Here is an 18,703-nt window from a genome sequence, read left to right as displayed (position 1 = left end):
GGTGAGGGCCACATTACTCCAAAGAAAACAGCTGAGGGCCGAACCCCCCCAGGACCTCCCACCCCCGGGAAACGCACCGCCTAGCCCTGCAGAAACAAACCCTCCTTCCCCAGCGCTGCCCCACCAAAACAGCTGTGGGCCAAAAAGGAAGGTTGAGGGTGGGGAGGTGATACTTCATTTTAACTCAACCGGGGCTCCCAGCTGAAGAAGTGGCTGGGAGCCCTCAGGGGCAAATTAAATAGCCCGGGGCTCTGGCGGGTGCAGGAACCCGGAACTTTGCGGGGCTGGGGCAGGGATTTAAAGGGCCCAGAGCTCCTGCTGCTGAGGGGAGCCCAAGCCCTTTAAATCCCAGCCCCAACCCATCCGCTGGAGCTGCGACTGGGATTCAAAGGGATCTGGGCTGCTTGCAGCCTCGGGCAGCCCAAAGCCCTATGAATCCCAGTCGCAGCTGGGATTTAAAGGGCTGTGGGCTCCCCGCAGCTGCAGGCAGCTCAGAGCCTTTTGAATCCTGGCTGCGGCTGAGATTTAAAGGGCTCTGGGCTCCTTGCAGTTGCGGGCAGCCCAGAGCCCTATGAATCCCGGCCGCGGCTGAGATTTAAAGGGCTCTGGGCTGCCGGAAGCAGCGGGTAGCTCAGAGCCTTTTGAATCCCATCCGCGGCTGAGATTTAAAGGGCTCTGGACTCCCCGCCGCTGTGGGTAGCTCAGATCCCTATGAATCCCGGCCGCGGCTGAGATTTAAAGGGCTCCCCGCGGCTGCGGGCAGCCCAGAACCCTATGTATCCTGGCTGCGGCTGAGATTTAAAGGGCTCTGGGCAGCCCAGAGCCCTTTGATTCCCTGCCGCGGGTCGCACAGTGAGGCCGTATGTTGTGCAGGTCTGCACTAGGCTATAAAACTTTGTGCGCGCACACACACATCCCTACGTGTGTGCTGAACAACAGTAGGCTCATCCACAGCCAAAATAAGCCAACGAAACAACAAAACCAAGAAAATCTCCACAAGTTTTCCAGAAGAGCCAGCATTAGAATTTTCATCAAACCTTGACAAAAGTTTTGGTACTTCATGTCTGTTGAACAAGAGTTAATATCAAATTATCTTAACATCCTCATATTCTCTTAAAAGATAGTTTGCCCAGCTGCCGGGGCTGGAAGGAAGAACCACCAAACAATACTTCATGGGAAAAAAAATACTCTCTCAAATATTTTAAGTCAATACATAGTGATTTAACAAGTTAGTGGCCCAGGCAACTTACATTATTTCAGCCAAAGCCACCACGTAACACTTTTAAAAAAAGTATAAATGTTTTTCACAAAGAATCTCCATTATAAGCCCAGTCCATAATAGGAATGACAGTTCAAGTAATTAAACAGTACATTTATCATTCTGTAGCAGTTTGTTAAAAGCACTCTGGCTAATTTGGTATAAGAGAAATATGAAACTAATCCAATGAAGACAGTTTCTAAAGTAGAAAACTTTTTAAGATGAATAACTTGAAATAATTTACTACATTAGCTGAAATAAAACCCACTAATATGACAGAAAACTCACTAATAGTAACTAAAGTTGTTAACAAAAGGAGAAAATTTATTTTTGTCTTTTTGCTATAGCAGAAACTGGATAACTGTATTTGCTAATAGTTTCTTCTTTCTTTACTTCTATAAAAGATCTGTCATGACCTGCTTGTCTCCTGCTAAAATGTGCTGGAACTAAAGAGCACTTAAACAATTAATTACGACAAAATAGAATCCTGACCTTATCTTGAATATCAATACGGGATCCTCGCTTTATGAGTAATTGAAGCATCTGAATGTTTCCACAGCCAGCAGCAATTAGCAGTGGTGGTGTTCCATGCTGAAAACAGAGAATAAAAACTGGAACAATATTGTCTTTTGAGAGATTTGGATGCGGAGGGGAAGAATGCTGAAATAGCAATTTGGACTACAAATTTACAAAGGAACTACTGATTTTCCATGTTACTGAGAGAAAGTCACATTTAAAAAAATGGTCTACAGGGAACAATCTACAAACATGGGCCAGCGTTTTCAAATTAGAGTGCCTATAATTAGGTTCTACATCTATATTTATGACCTAAATAAACACAACGTCATTTTCAAATGAGTTGGGCACCTGAAGTTCTCCTCTAGTTAAGCTCTTAAATAAAGTTTAAGAAGTCTGAATATAAGCAGTGGGTACATTATTTTAGAGATGCGTGCCATCTTCCTTTCTGCCTTATCTGGCAATTTCATGTGACTGCACCACGAAAACAGACCACAGAGATCTTCAAGATTTTTTTGGTAATGACACCTTGTAAAAATCATCCCATCTCAGAAAATGGCTGAACAATACATGTCATCTAACACTACCTATTAGGGCTGTCGGTTAATTGCAGTTAGCTCATACCGTTAACTAAAAAAAAAATAATAAAAATTACAATTAATCTCAGTTTTAATCGCATTATTAAACAGTAGAATACCAATTGAAATTTATTAAATATTTTTGGATGTTTTTCTACATTTTCAAATATATTGATTTAAATTACAACACAGAATACAAAGTGTATACTGTTCACTTTATATTATTTTTATTACAAATATTTGCACTGTAAAAACAAACAAAAATTAGTATTTTTCAATTTACCCCAAACAAGTACTATAGCGCAATCTCTGTCAGGAAAGTGCAACTTACAATGTAGATTTTTTTTTTTTTTGTACATAACTGCACTCAAAACCAAAACAATGCAAAACTTTAGAGCCTACTAGTTTATTCAGTACTACTTCCTGTTCAGCCAATTGCCAAGACAAACAAGTTTGCTTACATTTATAGGAGACAGTGCTGCCCACTTCTTAATTGCAATGTCACCAGAAAGTGAGATCAGGCATTCACATGGCACTTTTGTAGCTGGCATTGCAAGGTATTTACATGCCAGATATGTAAAACATTTGCATGCCCCTTCAAGCTTTAGCCATCATTTCAGAGGACATGCTTCCATGCTGATGATGCTCGTTAAAAAATAATGCATTAATTAAATTTGTGACTGAACTCCACAGGGTAGAATTGTAGGTCTCCGGCCCTGTTTTACCCGCATTCTGCCATATATTTCATGTTCTAGTAGTCTCAGATGACGACTCAGAACATGCTCATTTTAAGAACAATTTTGCTGTAGATCTGAAATAATGCAAGAAGGTACCAATGCGAGATTTCTAAAGATAGCTACAGAACTTGACCCAAGGTTTAAGAATCTGAAGTGCCTTCCAAAATCTGAGAGGGATGAGGTGTGGACTCACTACTTTGGATTGTTATTGAGCAGAACCCGTCATCAGCATGGACGCATGTCCTCTGGAACAGTGGTTGACGCATGATGGGACATATGAATCTTTAGTGCATCTAGCATGTAAATATCTTGCCAAAAGTGGACTTGTAGGCTCTAAAGTTTAATTGTTTTATTTCTGAATGCACTTTTTTAATACATAATTCTATGTTTGTAAGTTCAACTTTCATGATAAATTGATTGCATTACAGTACTTGTATTAGGGGAACTGAGAAATACTATTTCTTTTGTTTTTTACAATGCAAATATTTGTAATCAAAAATATAAAGTGAGCGCTGTTCACTTTATATTCTACATTATAATTGAAATCAATACGTTTGAAACTGTAGAAAATATCCAAAATATTTAAATAAATGGTATTCTATTACTGCTTAACATTGCAATTAATCACAATTAATTTTAATTGCTCGACAACCCTACTACCTATATCATATTTCCTGTTTCCTCTTTCTGTAGCCTGGGCTATTACCTTTTTTTAAAAAAAAGGTCTTACAAACCCAATTTTGGCAAAGAGGTGGAACTGATGCCCTTAATCTGGGATTCAAAGGGAACATTTTAAATGCAGGTATCTTCACCTGCATTAAGAAACAGTTCCTAGCAAAAGCAAAGGCTGATTCCAAGAATAACATGTTTTAGGAGAGCAACTGTTCCAAGCTGTGCATTGGAAACAAGAATGTGAGTAAATATATTACATCATCATTATATGGCTGTTAAAAATACAGTTACAAAAGTTCTCTTGTATATTCATTTGGATATGCACTAAACCATCTTTCATCTTGCTCCCAATCCTGAAATCCTTTACTGTAAACTTAATTTATTTAAGACATCAGTTTGATAGTTGGATTTCAACCCCATCACAAATTCTCTTGCATGCTCCTAACTAATATTCACTCCTTCCCCTTCAAACACATTCCCTTCACACCAACACATACATTAAAGCCACTGCTATCCAGGCTGCCTCCTTTCCTGCTCACACCACACTTAGGATACATGATACATGTCCCACTCCACCCCACCTTCTCTATCAAATCACTGAAATGTAGGACTGGAAGTGACTTCAATAGGTGATCCAGTCCAGTCCCCTGCCCAGAGCTGGCTCCAGGGTTTTTGCCGCCCCAAGCAGCAGCCAAAAAAAATGATCGTGATCTGTGGCACTTCAGCGGCATGCCTACCACTGCCACTTCATTCCTCGGTGGCAATTTCACGGCAGGTCCTTCACTCCGAGAGGGAGCGAGGGACTCGCCGCCAAAGACCCGGATGTACTGCTCCTCTCTGTTGTGGCTGCCCCAAGCACCTGCTTGCTGGGCTGGTGCCTGGAGCCAGCCCTGCCCCTGGCACTGAGGCAAGACTATGTATTGCCTGACATCCCTGACAGACGTTTGTCTAACCTGTTCTTAAAAACCTCCAATGACGGATACTCGAGAACCTCTCCCAGGGGCAGCTCAAGCCATTTCGCCGCCCCAAGCACAGCAGCATGCCGCGGGGGGCGCTCTGCGGGTCTCGCGGCTCCGGTGGACCTCCCACAGGTGTGCCTGCAGATGCTCCACTGGAGCCGCAGGACCAGCAGACCCTCCGCAGGGACGCCTGCGGGAGGTCCACTGGAGCCGCCTGCTGCCCTCCCAGCGACTGGCAGAGTGCCCCCCACGGCATGCCGCCCCAAGCACGCGCTTGGCGTGCTGGGGCCTGGAGCCGCCCCTGACCTCTCCCGAGGTAATTGGTTCCAGTGCTTAACTACCCTGACAGTTAAAGTTTTTCCTAATGTCCAACCTAAACCTCCCTTGCTACAATTTAAGCCATTACTTCTTGTCCTGTCCTCTGTGATTGAGAACAATTTATCACCCTCCTCTTTATAACATCCTTTCATGTACTTGAAGACTTATGTTCCCCCTCAGTCTTCTCTTCTCCATACTAAACAAACCTAATTTTTTCCATCTTTTCTCATAGGTCATGTTTTCTAGATATTTAATCATTTTTGTTGCTCTTCTTTGGACTTTTTCCAATTTCCACATCTTTCCTGAAGCATGGTGCCCAAAACTGGCCACCTCGCTGAAGCCTTATCAGTGCTCAATAGAGTAGGATAATTACTTCTTGTGTCTTTCAGGCAACACTTCTATAATATATCCCAGAACGATGTTCACTTTTTTGCAACTGTATTACATTGTTGACTCATTATTTAATGTGATCCACTATAGCCTCCAGTTCCTTTTCTGCAGCACTGCTTCTTAGGCATTCATTTCACATTTTGTATTTGTATTCCTTCCTAAGTATAGTAGTTTGCATTTGTCCTCAGAATTTCATCTTATTTAATTCAGACCATTTCACCAGTTTGTCAAAATCATTTTGAATTCTAATCATATTCTCCAAAGCACTTGCAACTCCTTCCAGTTGCAAACTTCGTAAGTGTACTCTCCATGCCATTATCCAAACCATTTATGAATATATTTACTGTTTCCCCCATATGCACAAGGCTTTCTACCCTGTAAAAGAAGGATACTAGGCTGATCTGTCGTGGCTTGTTCCTGACAAATCCCTGCTGTTACTTATCAGCTTATTGTCTTCTAGGTTAGTCAACCTATAACTGCTAAATTTTTTGGTGAAAATAAAAAAGAATTTAACACTTTGGCCTTTGCTATGTTTTATGTTATTGTCTTTCCTTCCTCCTTGAGTAATCAGCCTGTCCTTTGTCTCTCTCTTGCTTCTCATGTATTTGTAAAATGCTTTCTTGTTATCCTTTATGTCCCTAGCTAGTTTAATCTCATTTTTTGCCTTGGCCTTTCTAATTTTGTCTCTACATGTGTGGTTTTTTTTTTATATTCATCCCTTGAAACCTGTTCTAGTTCTCACTTTTTGTAGGACACTTTTTTTCAGTTTCAGATCATCGAAGATCTCCTGGTTAAGCCAGTGTGGCCTCTTACTATATTTCATCTCTTTCCAATGCATAGCTACAGCAAGTGCTGCAAACACACATATATCCATTGAAAAAGGTACAGCAGGAGCTTTTCTCCCACCCTGTAGCCCATTGCACTCACAAACATCAGGCTCCTGCCAATGTCCTGCACACAGGTTCATGCACACCTGCATGTTCTCCTGTGATGCTGAATCCACCCCCACCCTACCAATTTCCATCATGATTTAAAATATTTGTGGTTATATTTAATTGCAAGTTTTAGGATTTTTCTTTTTATTACCAAAACTTAAATTTTGTGCTGATTTTCAAGCAACCGTGCTCCTTTACATTTCAGAGGCCTAGAAAAAAAAGTATGGCTTCCATATCCAGACAGTTTGAGAGGAATGAACAACGAACTCCTAACATAACATTTCCTAGGACAGCTTAAAGCCATTTGACTGTTAGTCTTATTTCAAATATTACATTTCTATTTTATAGCCACATCGCTCTATACAAAAACAAACAGATATCTGCCCCCGCCCCACTTGTCGCAGCACAGACCTAACACCATACCTTGTTGGGTTGATTGACATCGTAATTAGTCAGCGAACCCAGGAGATGCTGTAGTCCAGGAACATTGTCATCATTGATGGCATGAATGATGGCTTTCATCACAAATGAATCCTCCTCATCCTCAAAGTTAACAAAGAAATAGAAAAAAAAATCATCATTAGCTTCCAAAATAATAACAGTAAAAAAATAATAATCCCCCAGCACCTGTCAGGATAAGGGAAAAAAATTACATTTTCAAAGCACTGTACAGCCATTCAGCTGCAAGTCTGGAAAACATATTCACAAGAATCGCGCGGCTAAAATGTAGGAACCACTACCTTATTTACCCTAATAAGATGTGCGTTTTTTTCCCACATCTGTACACATTATTTACTGCATGAGATTCCAGAGAAGTCTTTCTCCCACATTGTTTCCTTACTGGAATTTTCCATGTATCATCTAAATGGAGAGTTGTATAAAGTAAAGCTGAAGATGCAAGTTAAGAACCCGTTTAAAAAATGCACCTAAAACAACAATATAAGATGCAGGTACAAACCTTATACTTCCCAGTGTTCTCCATGGGTAAGTCAGCAAAAATTCACAGAAAAGAAAATCATGTAGCCTGATTTTTGAATCACCCTAATCTTCCTTATCCTGAGTTTTTTAATGTTTTAAACACTAGCACTTGCCTTCTAAAGAGTTGGTGTGACATCTTCAATGGTGATTCAGTGTTAAAAAGTATAGCAATAGGAACAAGAGTAGTATGGGTAATAGAACAAATAGCACAATAAGAAAAGGAAAGAGGAAGCGAGAACATGACTTGCTCAGGAGGTATAATGGGAGGATACAATGGGTAACAAAGAAGTCTCTGCAGAATTTTTGATTTTTAAGACTATTAATGCTCAGAAAAAAGTATGTTTACTTCATTCGAATGCGTTAATGTTTAAGCTTTGCTAATCACAGGATATTTCCTAAAAGACTGCATTAAAACCTGAAGAGCAAGCTAAAAAGAGAAAGCTTCTGGATTTACAAGCTTCTAACTATACTCCCAAGGGCTTAAACTGAAAAGGCATACATCTGCATAAACTGGCATAGGGTCTAATGTACTCTCTGGGCCCATCCTGCAAGGTCAGTGCAAGAGGAGGGTGCTCAACATCTCTCAAGGTACGTAAACATTGAAACTGGGAGGTGTGATTGCGGTTTGTGCAGACATACCAGAGCTAGCTTTGATCTAGCTAGCTAGTTCAAGTAACAACAGCACTATAACTGCAGCAACGGGGTGGTGGCCTGGGCTAGCTAGATCAAAGCTAGTTCAGGTACGTCTACACATGCTGCAATCACATCTCCTGATTTCAGTGTAGACATATCCAGACTTACACTTGCAGATTGACCTTTAGGTCTTTAAAAATCCCTCTTACATTCAGAAAGAGCGTAAAAAACATTAAAAATGCCCTCCTGTCTGCCTTTCACTTATTGACATTGCTGTCAATAGAACTTGTGTGCAACTATAAGTTTGCCCTTTCTGAATCATCCTGTTCTTCTTGACTAATTCAGAAGGTCAAGTAGACCAGTTCAGGGCAGAAAGGGAGGAACAGTTGCTATGGTAATAAATCAGGATGTTGCAAACACCGCATTAGAGAATCATAAGCACGTTTGTTTGCATTTCTCTAGCATCTGTCATCTTGAACTCTCTCCACAAGTTATACAGACACATGGCTGATATGCAGCTGCTAGCTACATCTGAAGTTGGAATGCAGGAATCAGGTAGCACAACTAAACACAACAGTAAGTAGAAAGGGCAATTTTGTGAAAGGACTCTAGGGCAAGCCTATCCTCACCTCTATGCCATTCCAGAATACTCAGAATTGCCCTCCAGTGGCTTCAGTCAAAGCCAGAAGATAGACATGACACACAGCAAACAAGGTGTCATTCGAAAAAAGGTATTGACAGAGTAGAACTCAAACACATCTATCTTGGATGAATGAAGGGGCACATTTCTACTGGTTGCTTTTGCTATCTTACTGTGCAGTTACACCCTGCCTAGCTCCATTATGCTAACTCCAATCTTTCTGTGCAATTACACCCTGCCTAGCCCCATTATGCTAACTCTAATTGGAGCCTCTTGGCCCTATCACTAATTAATAATGCACAAACCGGTGCACAGAATTTTTTTTCCTAACCCTGCCAATGAAGAGCTGTGGTATGATTTGAAGCTCTAGAGCAAGGGTGGGCAAACTGCAGCCCACAGGCCACATCCGGCTCTCCAGCCGATTTAATCCAGCCCTTGAGCTCCTGTTGGGAAGCAGGGTCTGGAGCTTGCCCTGTTCCCGCACTCCAGCCGGGAGTGGGGTTGGGGGCCGCTCTACACTCTCTTTAGGGGCAGTCAGGAGGGGTCCGCACACTGCCCCCGCAGCTCCCATCGGCTGGGAACCGCAGCCAATGGGAGATGCAGGGGCGGTGCCTGCAGACGGGGCAATGCGCAGAGCCGCCTGGCCACTCCTCCACGTAGAAGTCAGAGGGGGAGACATGTGGCTACTTCCAGGAGCTGCTTGAGGTAAGTGCCACCCGGATCCTGTATCCTCGAGCTCCTCCTATGCTCCAATCCCTTGCTCCAGCCCGGAGCCCCCTCCTGCCCTGCCCCAGTCCCAACCAAGAGCACCCTCCTGCATCCCCAATGCCTCATCCCCAGCCCCACCCCTGAGCCTGCACCACCAGCCAGAGCCCTCGCACTTTCACCCCCAAACCCTAACCCCCTGCTCCAGCCCGGAGCTCCTTCCTGCACCCTAAACTCCTCATTTCTTGCCCCATCCCACAGCCTGCACCCCCAACCTAAGCCCTCACCCTCACTTCATGCCCCAACCCCCTGCCCTAGCCCTGGTCCCCCTCCTGCCCTCTGAACCCCTTGGTCCCACCCCAGAGCCCACACCTCCAGCTGGAGCCCTTACCCCCTCCTGCACCCCAACCCCAATTTCATGAGCATTCATGGCCTGCCAGACAATTTCCATATTCAGATGTGGCCTTCGGGCCAAAAAGTTTGCCCAGCCCTGCTCTAGAATGTGTGTCATACATTTTTCCATTCTATCTGCCATAACACAAAGGGCATTCCATAACTGTGTTAGTACAAGGGACAATTCCTTCTTACACCTTGAAAACTAAGGAACCCTATAGACTTCTATGGTTTCCAGACTGAGACATACAGATCTCCGAAATCTAAGGCATGCTAAGCAATTGTGTCTCTACTGTGGTGAGCCCTCGGGTGCGTGACTCCTTAACACCCATCTCAAGTCAACTTGCCCCCACTTTTACATCTGACTGCTTTACTTATTCAAATTTGGCTACTGCTTGCTCAAAATGTTTTCCTGCAATATTTACATTGCAGCAGCACCTACATTTTTATTCATTTTAAATATTCTAAGCTTTTTTGCTAAAAAATAATGGTTTATATCATACAGTACCCTGAGCAACTGAGATGTATTGATCATTTGCAGGTTATTTTATCATTACTACGGTGTGAAAGTTTCCCATGAATCAAACTACAATACCATGATAAATAAATTTGAACCACAAGTTATTGGACTCAATGCAGAAGTTAGTGATTATAATTCTATAGTCTTATGCAGGAGGTCAGAATAAATGATCATAATGGACCCTTCTGGCCTAAAACTTCCTGAATCTATTCTTGCCACACTGGAAATAATATCCATTTTAAAATATTTCAGTATTCATGTTGTTATATGTCAGAAAGTATTTAAAGCATTAAACCAATAAAAACATATGCTTACCAGGGTATCTTCGCTCCTAGCAACACTCATGTTACTTCTGGATAAGAAGGATCTTGATAATCTTTGGCACAATGAAATTAAGCGTACTGATTGCTTTTTAAAAATAAGAAAAGAAAAGCCATTTTTACTTAAAATACCAAATACAACATTTGTGATAGGAAGAAACTCTTTTAAAACAAACTTTATCACCACAGAAAAGGAAATTTGTGGTTTTAAACACATTCAAGTGGAAAGAATTTTTGATAAATCAGTGTTTTCACTGTTTATGCTGTTTACTCATTGGGTTTCATCTGTACTGGTAATAAAAACAGACTTGTCTGTTTCAGTAGAACAACAATGCGTAGCAAGCATTGGATTTAAACATTTTTCTATGCAAACAAAAAGAAGTACTTGTGCTAAATTCCCCTTGCTCAGGCCATATATTTCATGAAAATACTTCTATGAATGGGGTTTCTCATTTTAAAATGTCCACACATATACAGTTTAATTTGGACCTAAATTATCTGATAGTGTTCCTATAAATGTTACATTATACAACAGGATGAAGATGTCTACCCACTGCTTCTTCTTGGACACCAGAGAAGACTGACATTTCTCATGCAACTTAAGCTTTACAAGCACAGTTGATCCCACCTAAACCAGACACTGAATCTTGGGAAACAGATTTCCGAGGGCAGACATTTAGTATTTTTTTCTAATGCTTAAGCCAGAGAGAAAAATCCTATTTCTTTACCTCTATTCCAAAGAAGGAACTTCTCTTTTATAATTTATGCATCCCATTGCTGGCTCTTGCTTAACTCTGGTATCATTGTACATAGATTTCTTATGCTACGTCCCTTCCTTCCCTTGCTTCAGTGCAGGTCTTGCAGTATGTGTGGTGAAGAAGTGAAGTTCTCTCCTTTGCTGATTCTACTCCTTAAACCTACCTATACTCTGCCAATTCCATGGCCAGTTTCAGTTTATGTAAGCCTAGCTTCTGAGTCTTTCAAGGCGCAGAGCCATAGACCGTAATCTCTGTGGGGCAGGAACCAAATTTTTGCCTCCCCACCCCCACTGTTGACCAACTCCAGTTGTTTCCTTTTCACTGTTTTTAGACTAGCCTCCTTGCATATTTACACTGCCATGAACATCTATAACATTTGACATGACATTAGAGGCATAAAAAATAAATATAATAAAATATAAATGCTTTTCAATTGTAAATATGCACTCGTTCTTTGACTGTCTTGATACTATATAAAAACAGTTTTTATAAACTGAATATAAGCTCAGTGCCCAACAATAATTTATGTATTCATACTCAGTTCAGTAATGAATAAAATTTCTCCTTAGCTTTTTACACTACATCCCCACAACCACAGTATCTGAGCACCTACAAATGTACTCCAAGTCAACACAGGAAGAGGTTTCTCCTTCCTCTTCCCCCATACTGCAAAGACTTTGATTTGGTACTAAAATGTATTTTCTATTTTTAATGACGCTTCAGATACTAAGCTTCATTTGAGCAAAAAAGCAATAAAATTAACAATATTTCACTTGTGTTTATCCTGAGAAGAGAACGCCATTACATTCATCACCAGTTTTATGAAGACTTGCTAAATAACTTACTTTCCATTTTCTTCGTGCTGCAAACTTCTTGAATTTCTCCATATTTACTGCAGATGCTTTTCTGCTAAGTGCTTGTTGGGTATCCTTAGGCTATGAGGAAAAGAGGCACAAAAGGATATTTTTAAATATCCCTCAATTATGCCACTGCTTTCACAAAATCATTTTCCTGCTGTACAATCTTAACTCCTACTAAACAATGATCTGTGGTTGCAAAGACAGTGAAGTCCAAGCATTGCAGTAAAGCATACAAAAAGGCACCAGTCTAATATGCAAGACCTAGTAAAGTATGCAGTCACTATGCTTGAAGAAATCAGCAGGCACTTCAGGAAGCCACACCTGTAGAAATGTTACATGTTCCAAAGAGTTAGGGTTACTATGCACATATCATCCCTCTTTTTTCCTTAAGTTGTAGTTTAAAAAAAAACAAAACCCCAAACCCTATGTTCCATCTCATTGTGTCCTAAAGACAGTTTATGAATACAGTGCTGACTAAAGGCATAGACAATTGTACCACCTTATTCATATCAGAGAGGCATTAAAGTGTCACCTCTAAACATTAAATTACAAGTATAAGCATAGTTAACTATTTTGCTGCTGACTGCCTTAGCAGAAATATCCAGCTAAGGAGCTTAGTCAGAGTAGTTGACTGCTCTATTAATTTGAAAGATCTTTCCAGAGTAATAAGTTACCAAGTTTCAAAAGAAAGTTAAATGTTTTGTAAACCTTCTGATTTTTTTTTTTGTTTTAATCCTTAACCTAGGACTTCTCTCTGTCAGGCAGAGACCCCTCCTGCATCCTGGTGTACTGGCAAAGACCTGTTTTCTGTAAGGATTTCCTGGTTGATTATAAATGCAGCCCAGGTTTTCTTCTGCTTTCAGTATAATCAATTTGGTATCCAACATCTCCCATGTCATTTCACTAGTTTACAAAACAACTGTGATAGGCTCCAGTGCTGCATGCCACTTATCAGGGCTTACCTATATGAAGATTTAATGTGCGGCAAGCTTGTGTGTGAATCTACAGCCCTCTTGCTTGCAGTGCACGAAGTGGCAACGTAGACCCTGCTGCCATGAACTAGAAGTTTCAGAGTGCGCTTTAGATAAACCTGAACTATAGAACTTTTAGTGTGTGGCAGTATGGTCCACTGGTCAGATTTACACTTGAGTTATGCACTCCACATAGATAAGCTCTCAGAACTAACACTAAGCACCAACCCTCAGATGAGTACATGCTTGTGTTAAGTGACCTGGCACGTTCTGTGATTAGGAAGGCCCCAAATGCCAGTGTATGATTTAGATTAGCATATGGAACTGGGGTGCTAGATTGTTATTTTTTTAAACATGGGGCAAATGGTGGCAGGAAAATGAGATATCTAGAAAATCAGGGTGTTCAGGCTATCAGACTAACTTCTTCTCTTGTGCCCGGCTGGAAAACTGGAACCAGAGTAACTACATTAATATAAAAACTGCTTAAGTACAGTTTAAACCAGTTTAAGTGTGTGTATTTTTAGAGTTCATACTAGTGTAACTAAACTGATTTAGTTACTCAACCTAAAACAGGGTGAAAATTTTCAGCAGTTTTTCACAAAAAAAAAATTCAGATTTGGGTTGACAAAAGGCATTTTGCAAATTCATATTGATTTTGGCTGTTTTGGTCAAAACTTTCTCAGAAATCTCAAAATGAAATGTTTCCGATTTTTGGATTATAGTCACAAAGAGACTTAACTGCCACTCGCAGAACTGTGGTGGTATTATACCCAATATCCCAGTGGTTGGAGCACTCACGGGCTTCTTGGGAGACTCAGGTTTGAATCCTCACTCTGAAGCAGGGATTGGAACCCAGGACTCCCTGAACTATAGGGTATTCTGGGGTGTCTGTCTCACAATCTCTCCTGTTGAAGCTGTTTCACATTAAATAATTAAATATTTCTTTGGGGCAAGGAGAGAGAATGACTCAGTCTGGTAGTTAGGACATTCAGCTGGGAGACACCCACATTCCAGTCCCTGCTCCAAATGAAAACTTAATTTATACGAAGTAGAATATCTTAATAGGAGACACTGAGACACACCCTTCCCCCCAACAGTTAATACTTTAGTGATTAGGGCACTCACCTGGGATGGGTGAGACCTGAATTCAAGTCCCTGCACCAGAGTGAGGATTCAAATCTGCATCTTCCACATCCTAGGTATAAAGGAGGCAACACCACTACCTTGCGTTTATGAACAACCCTTTGTGAATCTAGCCCTTTATTGCCAAAATTCCTTTTCTTTATTAAATTAAAAGGGTCAAATGCCCAAAATGGAAACAAAATGTTTAGTTTCAGGTTGAACAAAACATTTTGTTCAATCCTAAACTATTTTGTTTTAAAACTGCCAGGAACTTGAAAAAAAATGGTTATTTGCACAGCTCTAACTCTAATGCAAAAAAATCAGTACTAAACCAACTGTTGAAGTGTAGTTATACTCTGAAGAGACTTTGTAAGAACATCTCAGAGAGGTTCCATGATTCTGGTTCAATGATTTCCAGATGAAATGCATATAGTGAACAAGCAGAGATTTTCCCCCCTCCCCTAACTGCCAGCCTTGCAAACTCAACCAAGTAACTCGAGAGCCAGCCTGCATCTTGTACATCATCATGACCCATAATAAAAGTTCTGCAAGCCAGAATATGTTCTTAGTGACATTTCCATCACTCCACTGCTTTCACTGACTTTGCATAGGTATAAACTGACAGGAACTTAAAGCATTATTCTATTGACTGTGCATAAGGAGGAATAGAATTCAGCTCACTTCCAATTAGGAGTGCTGGCTCTGCAGGGCTTAGAGCAGTATGCACTTATTTTGTCCCTCTTTATTTAGTTCAAAAAAGAAGCAAACAGGACAGAACTTATGCAGGGAACAGATCTAGTGAACAAAGTGCAATTTTTACTCATCCTTCAGAGCACAACTGCATCTTACTAATACCTAATAGATTATTATACAGTAGTGTACTGGATGCGGCTCCCAAGAGCTCCTTGTTGTAATTATGTTACCATTAAATGGAAGTGAATGTTGGGGGATGACTGATGGAGTTAAGTCCTCTCTGGACACTGCTAAATCAAGTCTTCCAGAGATGACAAGGAAGGAACAATTTTATTTTAATTTTTCAAAACCACACTCTTAGAAATGGGCCATATTGCACCAAGTGACCTGTATTATCAAAAAAGGCCAGAGGCCCTATTCTTTCACTTGTGACCTAGCTATCCCTCTCCCCTGTGGAAAAGATGACACCATATCCTAGAAAACCCTACTCAAGCCAAATATTAATTGGGAAAGAAGTGGATCAGTTCCAGCAGTTCCCTTCTCAGCTTAATTAGGGTGCAATGAAGAGACATGGCCCTCCTTAGCTCAGTCATCATTTAGCCACACTTAAATAGAGATTTGAAAAGAAGGTTAGGAAGATGGGGAAACACGACTTGATTCAGAAAATGTATCTTTATTGGTACACTCTTTCCTGAGCATTTGTCTCTCCCTGACCAAGCATAAGTGTCATCTGACTAATGGGCTACAGTACTTGCCCATCACTACCATGTACAGAACATCACTTAATTAAGTCTATAGCCAATATGCAGCAGCCTTCAAATTAGCTTTGCAAACAAATATTTATTAAGTGGGAACACCACTTTATGCTTTCTAGTTTTCATGAAGTAGTTGAATAAGCACAAGTATACATACCACAGATTGATAAACAAAAGCGAATATAAAGTGAATTCCTTATACACTAACCTTGATCCAGGGATGCTGCAAGCTATCTAGAATTGTCATTCTCTTCCTTTAAATGGGAGAAAAAAATACTCCTTTTACTTTGTTGACTAGCAGATCATATTTAATTAATGAGCATAAACACAGAATACAAATTGAACCATGATATGTAATTCAGGATGCCACAGCACAAACACAGGAAGAGAAGTAACTCACTTTGGATCCTTAACTAGAAGTCTTCTTATAAAATCTTTAGCTAGGGCACTGGTATTACTGAAGAATTCTTCCTCAAAGTCATAATTCACAGCAGATACGTTTGCTAACGTTTCTTGTTTTGTTTCTCCAAGAAATGGTGATGCACCACTTAGGCTGTTAAAAGAAAGATTGGACACAATACATATTATATGCTACATGCCATTTCATCCCTGCAAGATCTGACAAGGAAGTGCAAAAAAAAAAAAAAAAAAAAAAAAAAAAAGAGGCTTTCTGCTTTTAGAGTTCAGACATATCTTAAAGATGACCTGATCTTACAAAGATGAAAGCTGTGATTTAACTTCAGAGAATTAAGATTAGGCAGTGTTCCAAAGTGACGCTAATCATCTAAACAAGGCTTCCATTCCACTTTCTCAGCACTGACTCTTAGCTATTATTTTAACAATTATGCTATAAACTTTTTTGATGATTCAACTTCAATTAGGTGAAAATCATGTATAATCAGTGCAGTTTAGTTAAGTGGCCATATGCTATGCATATGTCTTATTGACATCAAAAATACACCACACAACTGAAAGCCAAAAGGACAGAATCAGAATATAATGTTAGAAAAAAAATGTTCCCAAAGAATGATTTATGGATTTTGATACTTACAGAATGTAAGTTATTACACCGATGCTCCTGGAGAGAGAGAGAGAGAGGGAAAGATTCAAAACAGTAATATAATATATAATAATGACAGCTACCACCTCAGAATGGTTCATTAACTTACCACATATCTGCCTCAAGACCAAGGGGTTCATAGTTTACTATTTCAGGAGCTAAGAGAGAATGAATAGTATGTGAAGTACATAAGCAAACAAAGAAGCAAAGAGTAGTTTTATTTAATTCTGACACCTTTAAAACACTGATTTATAACCTGCAATGTCATTATAACAGAAAATCTTTTACAATGATACAACCAAGTTACTGAAGAGGAATATGGTGTACTTTACAAAATCTCAAAAATGTCATTTACTGCATACAAATTCTGTAAATCATAGCTAAGTTGAGACATGCCATATGCACAGTTTCATAGGGTTAAGGAAAAGAAAACAAGGCACAACCTGTACTCACCAACAAACTCTGGTGTTCCAAAGATATTTTTAAACTCATTTCCAAAGTCAATTTTGTGTGCTAAGCCAAAGTCAATAATCTTAATGCGGGGCTTTGGTACATTTCTATCCAGCAGCATTATGTTTTCAGGCTTTCAAAACAAAAACCAACAAACAAAAAAGATTTCATAATTTGCACAGGCTACAAGGAAAAGGCACTTAAGGATGTGTTTTAGTCTCTTGGCCTTGTCTTAAAAATACACATTCCCTAGAGAAGCCACATTAACTAAAACATGCTAATCCATGTTAAAATTCTAAAGTGAAATCCTGGCTCCATTGAAGTCAATGGCACAATGCTCATTGATTTCTGTGGTGACAGGATTTTACCTTTAGTGCAGACACTGCAGCTGTAAGTTCAACAAGTGTTAGCTAGTTGACGTAAACCCTAGGCTCTCCTCTACCTGGGATGGCTAACATGTTAAAACTACAACTTCCTTTGATATACTAGGATTTTAACATGTGTTAGCTAGCACATGTTAAAAATTCAACTTTGTTTCCATAGTGCAGACATGGCCATTATCTTCAGGAGGACTTCAGCACCTCTTTAAATACCTTCCTTGAATTGAGATGCCTTCCTGATTTGGGGCCTATATACCTCCACAACCCACAATCAAGAAGAAATATCAAAATGCTCAACACATGAAAACATTGATGGTTATGAAAAGAGAAAACTAGTAAAATATTAAAAAGAATTCAAAATATTAATGTAGTTCATATATGCAAAAATACATATACATTTCTCTTGTCACTGACAGATTGATCTGAAACTGTCTTTTCACTTTTTGGAAATTGCTACCTGCTTCACAACCATCCTTGACAGTAAACAATTTTGTTGTCTTGTTTCGGTTTAAAGAAATGCAGATCTTTTGAGTGAAAGTATTAGATGCATGGAATGGAAGCACAGCCAGAAGAATTTTCCAATTCAGAATGTTGCATCAAAATTAGAATAGGGAAAAATTTGTTGGAAACTTTTTTTTTTATTAGCAAAAATGCAAATTTGACATAAAAATGTTTTGCAAATGGGTGTCAGTTTTGCCCAATTGCTCATGCAGAAAAAAACATTTTTTGGGGAAAAAAAAGTCAAAACGTGTGTCAACTTGTTTTTTTATTTGAAATGACCTTTTATTTTGAAATTTCCTTACATTTTATTTTAAAATAGTAAAAAAATTGCTTGAAATTTAAATGAGATGTTTTCTTCCACCTCAAATGATTTGTTGTTCTGATTTTTCAGAATTGCCAAGGAACTGAAAAATTGATTATTTGCACAGCTCTAATCAAGGCCCCATCCACACTACATACAATTCCTAACCTGACATAGGTTTCAAGATCATTCTTGAAAACTGTTTCCAGGAACACAGTTTTGTTGGTAACTGCCAGTCTGTGTAAAAAGGGGGAAAGCATTTTTTGCTTTTTAAATAAAAGACAATTACTTTTCAGCTGC

At 39.8% G+C, this 18,703-nt stretch overlaps 1 protein-coding gene across 4 annotated transcripts in view; it reads right to left on the bottom strand.

Moving 5' to 3' along the window:
* Positions 1 to 18,703, bottom strand: part of DAPK1 (death associated protein kinase 1) — a 131,032-nt gene that overhangs the window by 39,733 nt on the left and 72,596 nt on the right. For all 4 annotated transcript variants that reach the window (XM_030566655.1, XM_030566652.1, XM_030566653.1 and 1 more), the window contains exons 5-13: positions 17,225 to 17,354; positions 16,881 to 16,929; positions 16,763 to 16,789; positions 16,112 to 16,264; positions 15,920 to 15,965; positions 12,156 to 12,245; positions 10,548 to 10,640; positions 6,787 to 6,906; positions 1,751 to 1,849 (exon numbers count right to left, since the gene is read on the bottom strand). In XM_030566655.1, the coding sequence (XP_030422515.1) occupies positions 1,751 to 1,849; positions 6,787 to 6,906; positions 10,548 to 10,640; positions 12,156 to 12,245; positions 15,920 to 15,965; positions 16,112 to 16,264; positions 16,763 to 16,789; positions 16,881 to 16,929; positions 17,225 to 17,354 (807 nt within the window). The remainder of the gene's footprint in view (positions 1 to 1,750; positions 1,850 to 6,786; positions 6,907 to 10,547; positions 10,641 to 12,155; positions 12,246 to 15,919; positions 15,966 to 16,111; positions 16,265 to 16,762; positions 16,790 to 16,880; positions 16,930 to 17,224; positions 17,355 to 18,703) is intronic.

This window comes from Gopherus evgoodei, chromosome 6 (genome assembly GCF_007399415.2).
Source record: "Gopherus evgoodei ecotype Sinaloan lineage chromosome 6, rGopEvg1_v1.p, whole genome shotgun sequence".
Classification (NCBI taxonomy): domain Eukaryota; kingdom Metazoa; phylum Chordata; order Testudines; family Testudinidae; genus Gopherus; species Gopherus evgoodei.
Note: the sequence above shows the minus strand (reverse complement) of the source record. Positions and strands in the feature narration are given on the sequence as shown.